General features: G+C 38.8%; 1 protein-coding gene across 7 annotated transcripts in view; it reads right to left on the reverse strand.

Moving 5' to 3' along the window:
• The window catches only part of slc20a2 (solute carrier family 20 member 2), a 38,580-nt gene that overhangs the window by 18,894 nt on the left and 2,857 nt on the right, over positions 1 to 16,829 (reverse strand). For 3 of the 7 annotated variants that reach the window (XM_057356268.1, XM_057356267.1, XM_057356274.1), the window contains exon 2: positions 669 to 1,213. In XM_057356268.1, coding sequence (XP_057212251.1) covers positions 669 to 957 — 289 coding nt within the window. In that variant the 5' untranslated portion in view covers positions 958 to 1,213. Of the gene's footprint in view, positions 1 to 668; positions 1,214 to 1,426; positions 1,448 to 1,539; positions 1,651 to 3,892; positions 4,144 to 4,957; positions 4,980 to 16,829 lie in introns of those variants that run through there. The other 4 variants (XM_057356273.1, XM_057356270.1, XM_057356271.1 and 1 more) reach the window with 4 other exon arrangements.

Here is a 16,829-nt window from a genome sequence, read left to right on the forward strand (position 1 = left end):
GGAACTGTTTTTTTATCGCAATAAAGTATTTCAGAGGCCTTTGTAATACATAAAATAAACTCAAAGATACCTGTTTGGTCTGATAATGTAACTTATAGTATAAACAATTAGAGGTCGACCGATATTGGATTTTTTCGATAACGATAACTAAGGTGGTCAGTACATACCGATAACAATAAATCACCGATAGTTTTTTTAATGGTTTATTCCAAATAAAAAAACCACACAAAGTAAATTAGCAATGAAGTGTATTACATCAATAAACGCGTTGCTTGAACCACTAAACTGTATTGTACTTTTAAATAAAACACATAAATATTAACTACATTAATAAATATTAAACTCCAGTGTATGATTTAAACAAAATTATAAGTAGGTCATTTCTAAAATTTTAACAATTTAAAACATCCTTTAACTTTACACATTTCTGTGTTTAATTAACACATTTTGTGTTACTTTTACCTCAACCTCGTGTTGTCCCTTTTATTCATTAACACCAAATCAACACAAAATGATCAAATTCACGTATTTTATAACACATATTTTCAACTCACTCCAACATGATTCTCACAATCCGGCAGTGAATCAACAAATGCTTGGGTAAGCTTCCCCATCATTAATCTTCAAAATGATACGTTGAGGTATGCCTTAAACGATCCATTACTCACCAACCATGGCGCTGACCTCTCCCGCCATCAGAACTGGCACGGTGTCGTTGTACAAACTGACATCTATAATTCCCTTCCGTATGGTTTCCCCGACCTTGGCACCGAGGAGAATGGAGCCCAGCGTCTCGAATATGGAAGCCAGGATGCAGGCCTGACGCAACGTCACCACCCCTGAGCCCACGGCCGTGCCAAACGAGTTCGCCACGTCATTGGCCCCCACCGAAAAGGCCAGGATGAAAGCGATAATGAAACCAATCACGACCATCCACAGGTACGATTCCAGTTCCATCTTGGCTTTATTTCCGAGCACAAACAAATCCAAAAGAAACGGCTAGAAAAAACTGGAGTAAGGTGCTTCTGGAGTAATTCTCCTTCTTTCGCTTTTCTTTCTCCCGACTTCCCCAGGCAGAAAGAGTTCTTGGGGGAGAGGCACACTGCTAACTAAGCCGTTTAACCTCAGTTTGTGGAGTGCTGAGCAGTGTAGGCAGGAGAGAGCATTCCATTGTTTGGCCCTCTTAGTGTCCTGTCCAGCGAGAAGCCTTCAGCTGTCAAAACAAGAGAGAGAAGGAAATTATTACGAAGCGTTCCCATTTTCCCTTATAGACACTGACTATTGGAAACAAAAAGTCGACACTAGACAGGTGGTGAGAGGACAACGGAAAACTAAAGACATAAAAGAATAAACTATTGATTACTCAAAAACAAGATTTCAAACAGCACAAACATCATTACATAAACCACACAGAACGCCTCTCAACCTTGTGCAGAAACAGACCACCCCACGACTACAATGACACAGCGTGTTCAGGTGCGAAGAGGACACAATGTGACTAACAGAGCGAGTACATCAACGATCACTCCTGCTTCACACCTCGTCTCGGCTTCTTGGCTGCGTTTCAAGTTCGAGTCTCCCACCGAGTCGTGCTCTAGACTAACCGCGCCACACCGCGAAGCCGCAGTCTCTAATACCTTCCTGCTTTCCCCAGCCTAAGATTCTTAGTGGGTCAAAAACGGCACTTGAAAACGGCAGGTCTGTAAATGGGCCACTAAGTGCTTGCTGAAATCTGATCAGTGCTGTTTATCGAAAGACTGTCCCTGCACCGCGGGGAGGACGGTTCGGTATTTAGAGCATCAGTGCACCGCTGAGGACTGCATGGATTTTAACACGTTACGGAGATACGGGAAACGTTTATACGGCCATGTCAAAAAAAATGTCATGCATCAAAGAGCGCGAAAATAGCTGATACCGATGTCAACTCAAGAAAACGGCACATTGTTCAACTTCACTAAGCCTTTTGTTTAAAGGGAATTAAATGTAAACAGTGGGAAAGCCAGACTAATACATTCTCAAGGTATTTGTTGACTGTGTGCAGGAATCACGTGAGGAGCAACACCTCGCGTATCAACATCACATGGTTGTTGACTTTGTCACAAAAGATGGCTTGTACTGTATGTCTCATTTACCCATGAGGGTGTCAACACAGAAATGTGGTTTGTTTTGAGGTAAAATACTTGCTTATATTCCAAGAATGACAACTAGAAGTAAACCATATGTAGGTTGGCTCTGTGGTGTTATCAAGACACTGAAAGCATTGTTTGAAAGCAACCAGTTTTTATTTTGGTCCAGAAATTACACACTTTAATAAAAACTAAATAAAATGTACCTCAGTGTCAAGGACATGGTACATTAAAGACCTCAGTACAAACCCAAAAGCACCAGAACAGCCCGTGCACTCACATAATGAAAACTGCACCGGCACACATATAGTAAGATTTTTTTGTATGCATACAAAAATGAGAGAGAGAGGACAAAGGAAACATCACAGCAACAATCCAAGCAATAGTTGTTGGTTAATTTAAGAGGCAAAGATACAAATGTCTTGCGCATACTAAACAACCGGTCTGCATTCTCAAAAGATCCTGTTCTTATGAAATGCCCTGACCGATATAACCGTTGCAACACATTTCCAAAAACTCACGCAAAGCCAAAACACTGATACCGCCATGTGACTTCAGGACAAGGTGATAAGCTGGCACAATTTGGATGAAATAAGACGCTTCTGCTGCTCTCGGAAATTTGAGGTCTATCGGTTTTTGGCCTTTAGCCTTTTGCAATCTGCGTAACGGAGTCGGCGAACGATTTGCTGACAGCTCCTGTCAAAGCCTATTTCTCATACTACTCTCAAAATGACATACAAAGATTGAAAGAGCATAGGAACCGACATAAAACATGATTATTTACAGATTTTTATATAGGTCGTGTGGTCAGGTGCTAAAAGGAACAGTTCACCCAAAAATGAAAATTCACCATTTACTCACCCTCATGTTGTTCGCAATCTGTATCAATTTCTTTGTTCTGGTGAACACAGAGAAAGATATTTGTAAGAATGCTTGTCACCAAACAGTTCTTGGCCAAAATTGTTATATTTCCTACTATGGTAGTCAATGGTGACCGTGAACTGTTTGGTTACAAGCATTCTTACAAATATCTTTATATCGGTTCATCAGAAAAAATACATTTATACAGATTTGAAACAACTCGAAGGTGAGTAAATGATGACCGGATTACCGGTTTTTAAAGGGTGAACTGTCCCTTTAAAACAGATAAGCAATTCATCTGGTTTAAAAATCATGGCATACTTGCATTTCATTACATATTTATAGGCTCATACGTCAAAAGCAACAACTAATTATTTTCAATATGTACCAAATAAGCTTACAAATGAAAAAGTACACAGTTACACAACATTTACCCAAACAGGTGTCTAAATTTGTACAAATAGGAGTGCAAACCCTTTAAACACCCTCTTGGCAGATGATGGTGCATTGCATTCCAAAGCTTTATATAAAAAACACCATCAAACTCAGTTTACGAGACTGTGGGATATTTAATACCAAACCCCATGGGGGAACGTCAAGCAGAGAAAAGAGAATTTATAAGAGAGAAAAAGACCATAATAATAACAACTAACTGGGAAATTACAAGCATTCAGCTAGCCCTTTTGTCTGTGAGGAGAGGTGTGTCGTTTATTACAGACGTAATAAATATCGACGTAAAAAAGTACAACGTACCACCTTGACACTGACATGCCCCAGTCAAACATATGAGGCACATGCAACCTGTTGCATTGGAGACACGAAGCAAAAAAAGCTCAGCGTGCCAATAAACTGCAACAGTGCTGAGTCTGACTGCAGCACTGTAAACACTAATCGAGTGTACTCACCTTCAGGCTACGCAGGGCTCAGATTTGTCCTTTTTTTTTGAATTAAAAATGGTTTGAAAAATGAGAAATGACGGATTAAACGTAAGGGATCATGAACAAAATAATGGAGAAATGCAGTGATGTGGATTTATGACAGTGAGAAACCATGAAACTGGATTTAGAGAGAACAAATGATTAAACCATGGTTGAAAACAAAATAAGATTCAAAATTGTGAGATGGAGAGTCAAACGTGTTGCAGGACAACAACGGAGCAATTCCCATTGAAAAAGCTGTCACTGCAGTCTAGACTGCTTCTTAAGCAGAGCCAGCAGCATCACGGCAGAGCCGGCCAATCCTGGAAGCTCTGAAAGGGAGCAGTAGCTCTGATTGGCCGATGCTGCATGGGGAGGAAGAGAATGAGGCGGATGAGCCAATGAGAGGGAAGAACATGAACAAGGGAGGGTGAATCCATTCTAACAGTCAGGAAAAGGCATCGAGTCAGACCAAGGACATTCAACGGTTTATACACTATGTCCTGGCACCATTATATCTGCATTATGTCTCACTAAAGGCATGCAGTGAAAGATGAAAGCAAAAACAACAAACGGAATATCATTTGTAACGTAGGAACACATCAGAAGGAAACAATGATATCTGATGTATGTAGAAGAGGAAAATACAATGATTCATCAAATACTGTAGTTTTATAAGATATGCAAAGTCCCATGACACAGACAAGTTGGGATGCAAAATGAACTTTTTGTCCCATTTCAAGCACTGAAAATAAAAATATATATATTTCTTTATCTAGGTAAATTTTAGTCTCTCTTTCTCATTTAACCCATTTTTTCCTTGTGACAACTGCAAACAAAATAAATAACAACAAACAAATGAAAGTGGGATATCAATATTGACAAATGAATGTTTGATATAAATCTGCTACAAAGAGAGCAATAGAATTGCATCTGATTTCATAATCTAATACCAGTAATAAACGTTTTCTTTCTTTCTTTTTTATTCTTTGGAACAATCGCTGCTTTCATCGTGATGATATCATTATCATGTGCCCCTGCTTCACAACCCACCTCTCCTTCCAAACAAAACAACAGCCAGAACACGAAGAGCGCCGAAGCCCTTCCAGCACATCGCAGACCGCCCCACACACCACTGACTCTTGAGAGACGACTGCAGTCCCCAAACCGATCAAAGCACCCTCAGGTCATGCATCACTACAGCACAAAATAGCCAGACCTCCAGAAACGAATCCTTCATCCGCTGCTGAAGCTGTAGCTAAAGGCGATAGATGCAGTTATTGGAACTCCCTCTCAAACAAGAGCCGTCAGACGGGGTTGACAGTCTGTCAGACACTGTCAAACGCAATTCAGACTCATTTCTCTCACATGTACGCAGCATTGACTCACAGACCGAGCGCACTACCGGCATAATGTCATGCACTCAGTTTTATCAACTTGTCCTGTGGCACCAAGGTAGCAAAAACAAGTCTGTTCGGTCACGGGCATCATGGGAGATAATATAAGGGTGGTTTGCGAATGTAAATCTGCAAACAAACAAAGGATGCCCACAGCATGCAATTTAACTTCTTTTAGTCTTTTGTTGTGACCGTGTAGAAAACAAACTGAAAAACCGCAAAATAAATCTCAACGTAGGGAATGTTTGTACAATGTTTACAGTATCCATTGTTTGTCTGTTTACAACTTCTCAGATGACATAACAAATGAGGAGCCTGATATTTTCTATGAATGCAACGATTTGTTGTCTTGATGTATTGATTTAAAACGACTGCAAGTCATGACTTACAGTTGCGTTGGTCAATAGTCAAAGGTCAAAATTTGACAAACAGCAACAAACACAGAACTCGTTTATCCTAAATACTTCATCCAACTTGCACAAAAAAATCTGTCAAAAATATGGCACAATAATGAGCTTTTTTTAATTAAAGCCGTTTCACCTGTATTTTAAATCTTGCACTGCATTGTGATGTTTTAGGGTCAACAAAAATGTCAGCAGAATTCATGTATAATGCCCTAGCAAAAATGATTAGTACATTTTTCAACAGTGTAGAATGTCACGGTTTGTTGCTGTTTTTCGGATCAGTGGGAATTATCTTTAAGACACTAGGGTATCTAGAAATACAAAAATATGTACATTAGTTACATGTGCTGCATTTCAGAGATGGGAAGTAACGAAGTACAAATACTTCGTTAATGTACTTAAGTAGATTTTTCTGGTATCAGTACTTTACTCCACTATTTATTTTTCTGACAACTTTTTACTTTCACTTCTTACATTTTTACGCAAATACCTGTACTTTCTACTTCTTACATTTTCAAACCAGGCTCGTTACTTTAGTTTTAATCTGCATTTGATGCACAATAAATATAATTATTCTTGTCATTGCGTGACTTTTTCAACCTAATGATAGGTCTGCCTAAAAGCCGAAGCGCTGTGTGAGGTGGCCACTAGCCAATCAAATATAAGAAGGCGGGAGTTACTGTTTACAGAGCAAAGCGGTGACCAATCAAATCAAAAAAGACGGAGTAACTGTTCTCAGATCTCGAGCGTGATATTCTGCATCATGTGGTGACTCGTGAATGGTAGGGTTTTTTAGCGCGAAAGGACCAGATTTTAAATATGTAATTTAGCTATTTAGCTATTCGCATGTTCTACAAACATATACTTCACGAAAGATGTACTGTAGTTCTTTCAGAAGTTAAGGCAACTCGTTAAGTTAAGCGCATTATTGTTGCTGTTGTTCATTAGTATGTATGAATTGCATATTTTTTGCTATCGTGTGTGCGTTAAGTTCATGAACGAGTGAAAAATACCTGCTCATTGCGTTGCTAATTATAGTGGGCACTTTTGCACAAAAATGCGCTAATTTCCTGATTGCCATTTGAAGTGGTTTCTGGACATATCCTATTAGTCTTATTTTCTGATTTTCTTAATGCATTTGCCTTGTTTGATCTGTTTGATCTATTTTCCTGATTTTTATTATATTTTTTCATCTTGTCATGATTAAAATGATAAGGAAATAAAAACGATCCTTATCAACGTTGATTGACATTGCAATAAAATACTATCACATTATTTTGGAAGCTAAAATTTTGGGGTGGTTTTTGTTGGAGTGAGTAGGTTTTAGTGAGCCTTTGGGCTGGAAATCATCCACCTAATCTAGCAACACTGACATCAGTTTTAATGTTGAACGAGTGTAACGTACAATGTAAGAGGCTAAACATTTAATATTTTAAAGCAAGGCATAATTTCAAGAAATGTGTTTAACCAATCGAGAAAAACAGTAATGGTTACCAAGTAAATTGACTTGCCTAATTAATTATCTCTTTATTTCTCAGTTTTCTCTTTTTGACAAGATCTCCCAAGTGTCTACAACCTTTGTATAATGATATGTCCATGAATGGTCTGTGCTTAAAATTTAAAGGGACAGTTTAAAATCTAAAATTGAAAGCAGTGAAATTCTGTTATAAAATGTTTTGACAATCACAGTACCAAACAGTCATTTCCTGGCTATTAGCATCGCAGACATAGGCTAGTAGTCTAAGAAGCTGCCACGGACCAAGGCTGAAGGCAACACAAAGAATAGCTAATATTATGGTTGAGAACTTGAGACAAAGGGAATTCTGTCACAATTATTATCAATACGCTTGTCCTTTACACTCTTATCTTACATCATAATTGTATTATAAATTTGTGATTTTTTCCACTACCTAGGTAGTGGCAAATAGATTTATTCCATCAGTCTTTTTTATGCTTGTGTTCTACATAATGGTAGTTCAGTTGTGAGGTACGAGCGTGACTCTAAAACAGGTAGTAGTATTGGCTACTTTTTACTTAAGTACATTTTAGAGCCCATACTTTATACTTTTACTTGAGTAAACAAGTTTAGTCAGTACTTCAACTTTTACTTGAGTACTTTTAAACATGAGTATCTGTACTTCTACTTAAGTAAAGGATGTGTGTACTTTTGCCATCTCTGCTGCATTTAGACAGGCCATTTCTCAAACATTCATCCTTCCTAAGGCTTCTCAACATCTCATGTCTGGTTTTGCCTCAGGACCACCGATTACCATAACATGTGCAAATGACAGCTCTCCTTCAACATCGCTCTAGTCTCAGGTTAAACTTGCCTTAAGACATTGGCATGTAGTTGACATTACTTATTCTTTCTTTTCAAAAGTAACTTGCAGTGGTCAGACTAAATGCATTTAATCCCTCATCACACTCATATGAACAAATTAGCACTTTGTTATTCCTATTAAAAAGATACTCAATCAAATCCACTGTACAATGTATCAAAACAAAATGCTTTGAATTTGCATAAATCATCACTTTTGAGTCAAACTGAAAACCAATGAACCTAAAGAAACTATTTCCACCTTACCTTTTCGGTTTGCGAATACAAAGTTAATCACATGCATTCTGCGTCAATGAACAGCCCAAAATAGCTCACAATGAAGCATATAATACTTCTCTTTTACACCCCCCCCCCAACAGAGACATTGACGGTTTCAAATGTCTGCCAATAGCTGCTCTCGCCCTGATAGCAGGGTGCTCACTTCCTAAGTGATAGCCTGACCCTAGGGTGCTGGAAATAGTCGTGACACATGAGGCCGTAGAGAAAAAGAGAGCAACCAGCTGTCCGCATATATATTCTATCATTAACTGTTATACACACAAAACAGGCTCGCAGGAATACGAACAAGGAGGAACGGCAGACAGACACCCTCTTGTGTGTTAAGTATCACTCCTGCGTTAGTGCCAAGCAGTAATTTGATATTTTTAGATGGGCCCTTTGCTGTCTCTATGGTGTTAGTATGAGTAATGAGCGCTTTTGGTGGACCATTGAGGAAAATATTATTTTTAAGCCTCTCGTCCACGTTTCCCAGCTTGAATGCGTTGGAACGTTAAGGTGTTACGCTGTTAAATGACATTCTACCACGCAACTCTCAATGGGATAAATGTCCTAATAAGACCTGGAAATGGTTGAGAAATGCCAATGAAGGAACTTTGTGCTATTGATTTACCTAATCTGTCATTACAAACCCAGTGAAATCACTTGAAGGCAACAGTATTCTTTCATAAGGTAATGCATTTCTTTTTAAAGGGGAGGTCTAATGGAATTTCACTTTAAATTTAGTTAAAGCTCAGCTGTTTGAGCTTAAACAACATCATCCAAGTCAAACCAAGTCGCAAAGCTCAAAGTTCACAGAAAAGGAAGATATTTTCTTTAACAGAAATCACTCGAGTCCCAGTGAAATAAAAAATTATAATGCCTATTTTTTCATGGAATATTGCACTGTTTGTCATTCTCATTTTAAAATCTGTGTGCCCTCATAATCTTTGGTTAAAATCTGAAAATGCCCTTCCTTCCTATAATGACTATCCATCTTAAATTATGTATGTTATGGCCTCTCCAGATTACATGATTTTTTTAATTTGTTACGATGTCACTGTGTCAGATTTTGCGATTTTGACTTTGCAAATCTTGACATGTCGTTCACAAGAAACAATGGCAGACTATGTGTGTAGTGGCAGACCTCCTCCCGACGAGAACGGGTTTTCGTCTTTTACGTCTTTTACGACTTTTACGTCTTTTTTAATTTTTAAAAATGAAACATGCTAGTCTTTCTGTAGTGATGTCGTGCGACCTCGCAGGAGCAGTTTTGGTTGTCATATACTATGGCGAACTATACGAGATGACACGACTGAAACTTGCGTCTCGACGCCCCATGTCATTTACGAATTACTACGATGTCCTACGACATGCAAATCGGACCAAAATCGGGCTAAAATCGTGTAATCTGGAGAGGCCATTAGGCATGATTCACATTTTGCGTCTTTTACGCACGCATATTCGTTATTTTAAATGTAGACGCACAGCAGGCGTGCGGAAATAGGGGGCAACGCAGTCGCGACGCGCATGAGGCGCTCTTTTTTTCAGATGAAAAAAAAAAAATTTTAAAAAAAACAAAAGTGCACAGCAGGTCATGTGACAAGAACCAACCAGCCAATATAGACAAGCTCAGTGAAGATGGAGACACAGATGATCACAGCATAACTAAATCTAGTAGCAGAGTTATTGCAAGGTATTTTCGGCGCATATAATGCATATATCCTTTGTTTATACCTCCTCGTCTCAACGGCTATCGTGGTCCATGGTTGCTTAGCGACAACAGATGCCAGGAGAGCGCAAAGTCCAGGCGCTTTGTAAAAAAAAGGAGAACGCAGTGCAACTCGCGTTTTCCGCACGGTTTTAGACGCGAAATGTGAATCGGGCCTTAGAAGGTTTGGGCGGAGCATTCGTTAACTCCTCCCCTTCAACTGTCAGTCTGCTGCCAGATCCATATCAAAATGCAACGGCTGTTTTTATACATCCAATCAAATCGCAGAGAAAGACAAAAGCATATAAAACCTAAAGCCACTATATTTCTCATTAGCAATTCAATTTCACTCGGAAATGCGTCAAAATACGGAAGTAAAAACTATCGCAACTTCCAGTTCACGGGGACTTTAAAGACTACAAGGAACGCCTCGTTGGGACTACCAAAACTTTTTCCTGGGTTAGTGACAACATGAACCCCAAAATTTACATTGACCCTGCCCCCTGGAACATGGATAGGTAAATGGGTGGGACATCTCAACACACACTCCAAGCGGTAGACCATTCACAAAAGACTGTCTCAGCTTAACCAATCAGAGCATTTTGGAAGGAGGGACTTGATAGAACCAGGAACTATGAAGTGAAATATAATCATGAACATGAACACCTATTGTTCAGAACATCATAAACATAATAAAGACTAGCGATATAGGACCCCTTTAAAGGAGAAATGTGGATTTTAAAGAGGATCTATTGACAGAAATGCAATATAATATACAAAACTATTTCTTCAGAGGTGTATAAAGACCTTACGTAATGAACAGTTACGTTTGTATTACCTTAGAATGAGCTTTTTCTATCTACATACAGAGCAGGCCTACATGCATTGAATTCGCCATGTTGCGCTGCAGTGGCGGATCTAGGAATTCTTAAAAGCAGGGGCCATATTGGGGCCACAATTTACAGAGGGGGGAAAGTATAGTGTGCAATTCTTTTTCATTTTTCAATTGCGGCTGGCACTACCAGATTTCTGAACAAAACACTGGAGATGAGTTAGAGAATGATGCAGGTTTATTAATGATAAACAGAGATGAGTACAGGTCAGTAAGTAAGCCAACTAGGGCTGGACCAGAATATTTGATTATTCGAATATTCGTTCGGTGGGTTGGCATTGGATTTTCAATTTTGAGATTCGAATATTCTTTTTTTTCTATCACATGGCATCCCCCGTGAAGCGATTCTCATTTGCGCTAGAATATGAATCGCCCATGAACGTCATGATTTAGTTAATCTGGAAGAGAAGACAAAAATGCAGAAGACCTCAGGTGTGTGGGAACACTTTAAATTCCGTGAGGACAAGACAAAGGCAGTGTGCCAAATATGCGATTTGATGGCCTACCACAACAGCACATCAAGTTTGAAAAATCACACGAGTTCTGTAAGTAGTACGCCTATAAAAATGCGAGTTTGTGATTTATTACGTGTTCAACTTTATTTGATCTGCTTATGTTATCAAAACAACACAAGAGCAATTAATGAAAGATGCTTTGCGCTGTTCGGTCTGCGCAGCGCTGCATGATGTCCGACAAAACCTAATATTTGGAGCAGTTTGGGACCCGGTAAGTACACATGTTGCATGTCACTATGTCGCACGTATCCTAAGTTTTTTTCTTACGGTGACAGCTGAATGAGGAATTTAAACAGACTCATGGCCGTCATGCGTTTAAATCCGCGTCTCTGGTGCGGTTGACAATCAAACTGGATTCTGTGCCTGAGCAACAAACAAGAAATACTCAAAACATTTATTTAAACTAATGTAATAAAGAAAGGAAACGAAATATATCTAATTTACCATTGAAAACAAAACTAAACTATTTTAATGGCTGCAACAGCTTAAACAGTCTCCTTCATATTATGCATTTAAATCCGCACTCCAGTGTAGTTGGCAATAAAACTATGCTAGCACCTGAACAAACAAAAAATACTCATTTTCTAAACATTTTTCTAAATGAACTTAATACAGAAACTAAACGAAATATAATTTGCCATTAAAAACAAAACCGAACTATTTTAATGTGAGGCGCGCCGCTTCCGGCTCGCGCTGTTCTGTAGTTTATTAATTCTGAACGTGTAGCTTGTCCAAATTGCACCAAAATGCGACACTGCACTCCCTTGGGTCCACAGCAACACACCCGCCACACATGAAGTCGATTGGATGAACGGTTCTCGCCATAATAAAAATGCAAACAAACAGACAGACACAGATATTCCTGCCTTTATTAGAGAGAAGAATATGTTCACCCCCTCCCTTCGCAGCTTTGAATATTCGGTGTTGATTACTTCGAAGCTCCAAAAGTGGTATTCGGACCAGCCCTAAAGCCAACACAACACCACACAAAAGTTTAATATACTTATAAACATACTTTTGGTATGACCAAATACTATAGGGTTTTAAGTGTCAAACACTATTATCCTTCCCTGTTTTACTTCTCTGAACTGTTAACTAATATGTGAATCCTATATTTAATCTAGCTGCTAAACAAATAAGGTAAACTTGCTAATAAACTAGTGTAGGCCTATTGTTGTAGCTGCAGGGCTAAACGCTAAGGATTTTTCGACTGGCCCAGGCAGTGATTCAAATGTTTACTTGCTCTGCCAACATTTTCACTGGCCCTGCCACAAAAAAATAAAATAGTTTTTGTTATCTTTGTTTTTGACCCATCATGTTATCTTCTATTCTAATTAGTAAACTTATCCGACACCAAAATTCAGTGGCGTAACTTTGTTTTGAAAAGTGGTGGGGACAGAGATGACAAAAACAATACTTCAATAAAATGTTTCTGTAATAACTCGTTGAGAATATTTATCATTTATAGTGGGCGGTAGAGATGCGTGGATCAGCTCAAATGTCACCCGAATCCGCTGCTTCAAACAAATCATCCACCCGCACCTATAATTTTCTCTGATCTAGATATCCGCACCCGCACCCAATCATCACATTATTCATTCCAATTCTAATTCTTTGTTTTTAAGCCTGAACCGCAAATGAAAATTTGCTAAAAACGCGAGTTTCACGAGGTGGCAAAATAATGATAAATGGCTCCCCTAACCCCGCCCCTATACCTAACGTCACAGGGTAAAAGTCAAAACATACCATTGAGATAGTAGGAAATAGGAATTCACACGAATAAGACACCTTGTGAAATAGGTATGAATTCCCAACAGATTGCGTTGATATATTATACATATGAAAGATACCGCATTTTAAAATACATTAGATTGAAAGTTGTGCTGGGTGACACGAAAAAAGTCATGCTGACTGACATGAAAAAAGGGGGAAATTCATGTCAGTAAACACAAATTAATAGATTACAGTTCGTGACAATGTCACGTATTCATGTGAGACTGTGTTGAATGTTCAGACCAAGCAATGACTGGATAAACTAATAAACATCGGACCCAAGTACGGTGCGGTTGACGCTGATTTGATTTCATTCTCCTTTTTTATCGCAAATAATAATTCAAATGAATAAAAGAAGCGAAGATGACACGAGTATATACAAACAGCACACTGGTTCCAGATAAACAATGACGCTCAAAACTGCTCCGTTACACAGCTAATATTACTACAACAACAACATCATATCTTGGTTCTAACAGAAAAACCAATGTTACTCATATACTGACCCGAATCAAAGCAACTTCCTCGGGGAAGATTTTTATACAATCTTTCTCCCCAATGTCTCGCTGCTGGAAAGTATCTCCATAGATATCTATGAGTATCTCCGCAAAAAACCTTAGTACAGCAGGTCTTAACGCGTCTCTGCTGGAAAGTCTTTATAATATTAACGCAAGTCCTGACTTTTATCCTTCTACTTAAAATCCACAGACCCATTATTTTATGTAATAAATAAGACATCGCTCTTGCTACAGTCTTTCTAATGCCCGCATGATCTCTTCCCTGCGTCAACATGAGAAGACACGCTGTCTCAGCCTACGACATCTATTTGTACTGTGGTGGCCACCGTCGTGTTTCGAAAGGGAGGGGTGAGCGGAGGACGGAGAGATTGGTTGCAATTCTCAAACTCACCACTAGTATAAACCCCTCTAGACCTTTAAAACAGGAAGGACATATCAAAGGGTTTAGCAAATAACTAACAACCTTAGATAGGGCTGGGCGATATATATCGCGATTCATGCTAATTATACATGTCTAAATCGATTCTGTTTTATGCACAGCTCTTCCGCGAACCGAAATCAAATAAAAACATACCGTTGCATATGTACAAATTAAATAAAGATGAATCATAATTTAAATTACAGAAGCTATTGAGTCACAAGCAGTGAGTAATTTCCTTGACCTTTAAGACAGCAGGAATATGCTGCTGTTGCTTTAAGAGGAATGAAACTGATCCAGTACACTGATACTGTACACATGCATTGTTTTTCATCTGTTTCGTCCGTTCACTTAAGACATAACCTACTATGTTTGTTAAGATACTCGACAAGAGGGGCATGTTGACCTACTTCGTGTATGAATCTGTCCGTTTAAGCGCTCAATATTTGCACCATGTTTGAGACTTTCCTTGTGCGCGCTTCGGATCTTCTCAAAGCTCGCAAGCGAGTTTTCTTCTGCGTCATCTTTCACTTAAATGTTTAAATTGGCAAGGTTTGAATGAGTGTAGTTTAAACAGCAACATGTGCTGTTCAGGTCTTTGATCAGGAAGTACTGCTCGATCTAAGATCACTACGAGATTGAGTCTTTTATAACGTGCATTTGAAAAAGCAACATTCGTCAAACATCATCACTATAAATATACTTCATTATCATGAAAATCCCTGAAAAGGTTTGAAGAACAGCGATAGACTATCACCATTGGCATTTCCTGGAACTAATCGTTCTCCTTCTGTTTCCCATAATCGGAGTGATTATGCGCCCTCTGGCTTTCAGATGTGGTGGCATTTAACCAATATTAATTGAGAAACTGAGAGCATAAGAATCACGCGATATATCTCCCAGCCCTAACCTTAGATTTACATTACAACCACGAACTGTGATTTTCAATGATCAATTAAATAAATTCTCAAACTTCTCTTCTTTAATCTCGTTCTGGTCTGAGCTTTATTTCCTATGTTAGAGTTTTAGACATAAAATAAAGCTCAAGTCTGATAATTTTTATGATATTTTGTAGGGGTGTAAGTTAACGGTTCAAATTACTCACGGTTTGGTTTGTGTCACGGTTTTAGGGTCATGGTTTCGGTTCGGTTTGTGCTATGTTCAGGGAAAAGGGACTACTGACAAATAAAAATAAGAACAAATAATCAAGCTACAAGTAACAGCACCAATAAAACAACAGAGCAAAGCAGAAAATAAAATAAGATACTGTATATATACCTTTTAAGGTAGAAATGGATTAAAGTAATCAAATAAAACATACCATTGCATATGTACAAATTAAATAAAGATGAATCATAATTTAAATTACAGAAGCTATTGAGTCACAAGCAGTGAGTAATTTCCTTGACCTTTAAGACAGCAGGAATATGCTGCTGTTGCTTTAAGAGGAATGAAACTGATCCAGTACACTGATACTGTACACATGCGTTGTTTTTCATCTGTTTCGTCCGTTCACTTAAGACATAACCTACTATGTTTGTTAAGATACTCGACAAGAGGGGCATGTTGACCTACTTCGTGTATGAATCTGTCCGTTTAAGCGCTCAATATTTGCACCATGTTTGAGACTTTCCTTGTGCGCGCTTCGGATCTTCTCAAAGCTCGCAAGCGAGTTTTCTTCTGCGTCATCTTTCACTTAAATGTTTAAATTGGCAAGGTTTGAATGAGTGTAGTTTAAACAGCAACATGTGCTGTTCAGGTCTTTGATCAGGAAGTACTGCTCGATCTAAGATCACTACGAGATTGAGTCTTTTATAACGTGCATTTGAAAAAGCAACATTCGTCAAACATCATCACTATAAATATACTTCATTATCATGAAAATCCCTGAAAAGGTTTGAAGAACAGCGATAGACTATCACCATTGGCATTTCCTGGAACTAATCGTTCTCCTTCTGTTTCCCATAATCGGAGTGATTATGCGCCCTCTGGCTTTCAGATGTGGCGGCATTTAACCAATATTAATTGAGAAACTGAGAGCATAAGAATCACACGATATATCTCCNGTGTATCCATCGACAAACATACATTAGCTGAACTTTGTCAGTCTGTTTTACGCATTATAATTTCTAACAAACCATATTATAAATGCGTCGTCAGATTTAAGATGAGCGCGTGCCGAACCTTTGGTGGAGAACCGTGCGGTTCAATTTTTTACCGAGAACCGTTACACCCCTAATATTTTGACATTTACAGCAAACTGTGTTCTACCAGCTTCATTCCAGTGCTCTTCTAGTGCACTAGAGCAGCCTGTGGCTACTGCCGACCTGTCTTTATACATTGTCCTACATGCCAACAGAAAAGAGAACTACAATCATCATGATAACTCTGGATACGGACCAACATTTTATCCAAGCAGCAAAACAGACAAGCTTACGTGGATGAAAGATTCAGTGACGACAGACGTGTGATAGATCTGTAGACTATGAACTGACAGGACAGAGATTTTTGTCCAGGGTCCGAGTGTGTGAGCAGTGTCAGCATGTCATCTGGGACTGGTGCCAGTCACAGAGGAGTGACAGTCAGACAACAGACAGACAAAAACGACCCTGACAAACAAACCCTCTCAAGCTCAAAACATTGTGGTACACACTGGGAAAGACTTTGTTTCATGTCTAGAAGGACATGTGAGTAGAAGTGCTGT

The sequence above is a fragment of the Triplophysa rosa genome, linkage group LG17 (genome assembly GCF_024868665.1).
Source record: "Triplophysa rosa linkage group LG17, Trosa_1v2, whole genome shotgun sequence".
Taxonomy (NCBI): domain Eukaryota; kingdom Metazoa; phylum Chordata; class Actinopteri; order Cypriniformes; family Nemacheilidae; genus Triplophysa; species Triplophysa rosa.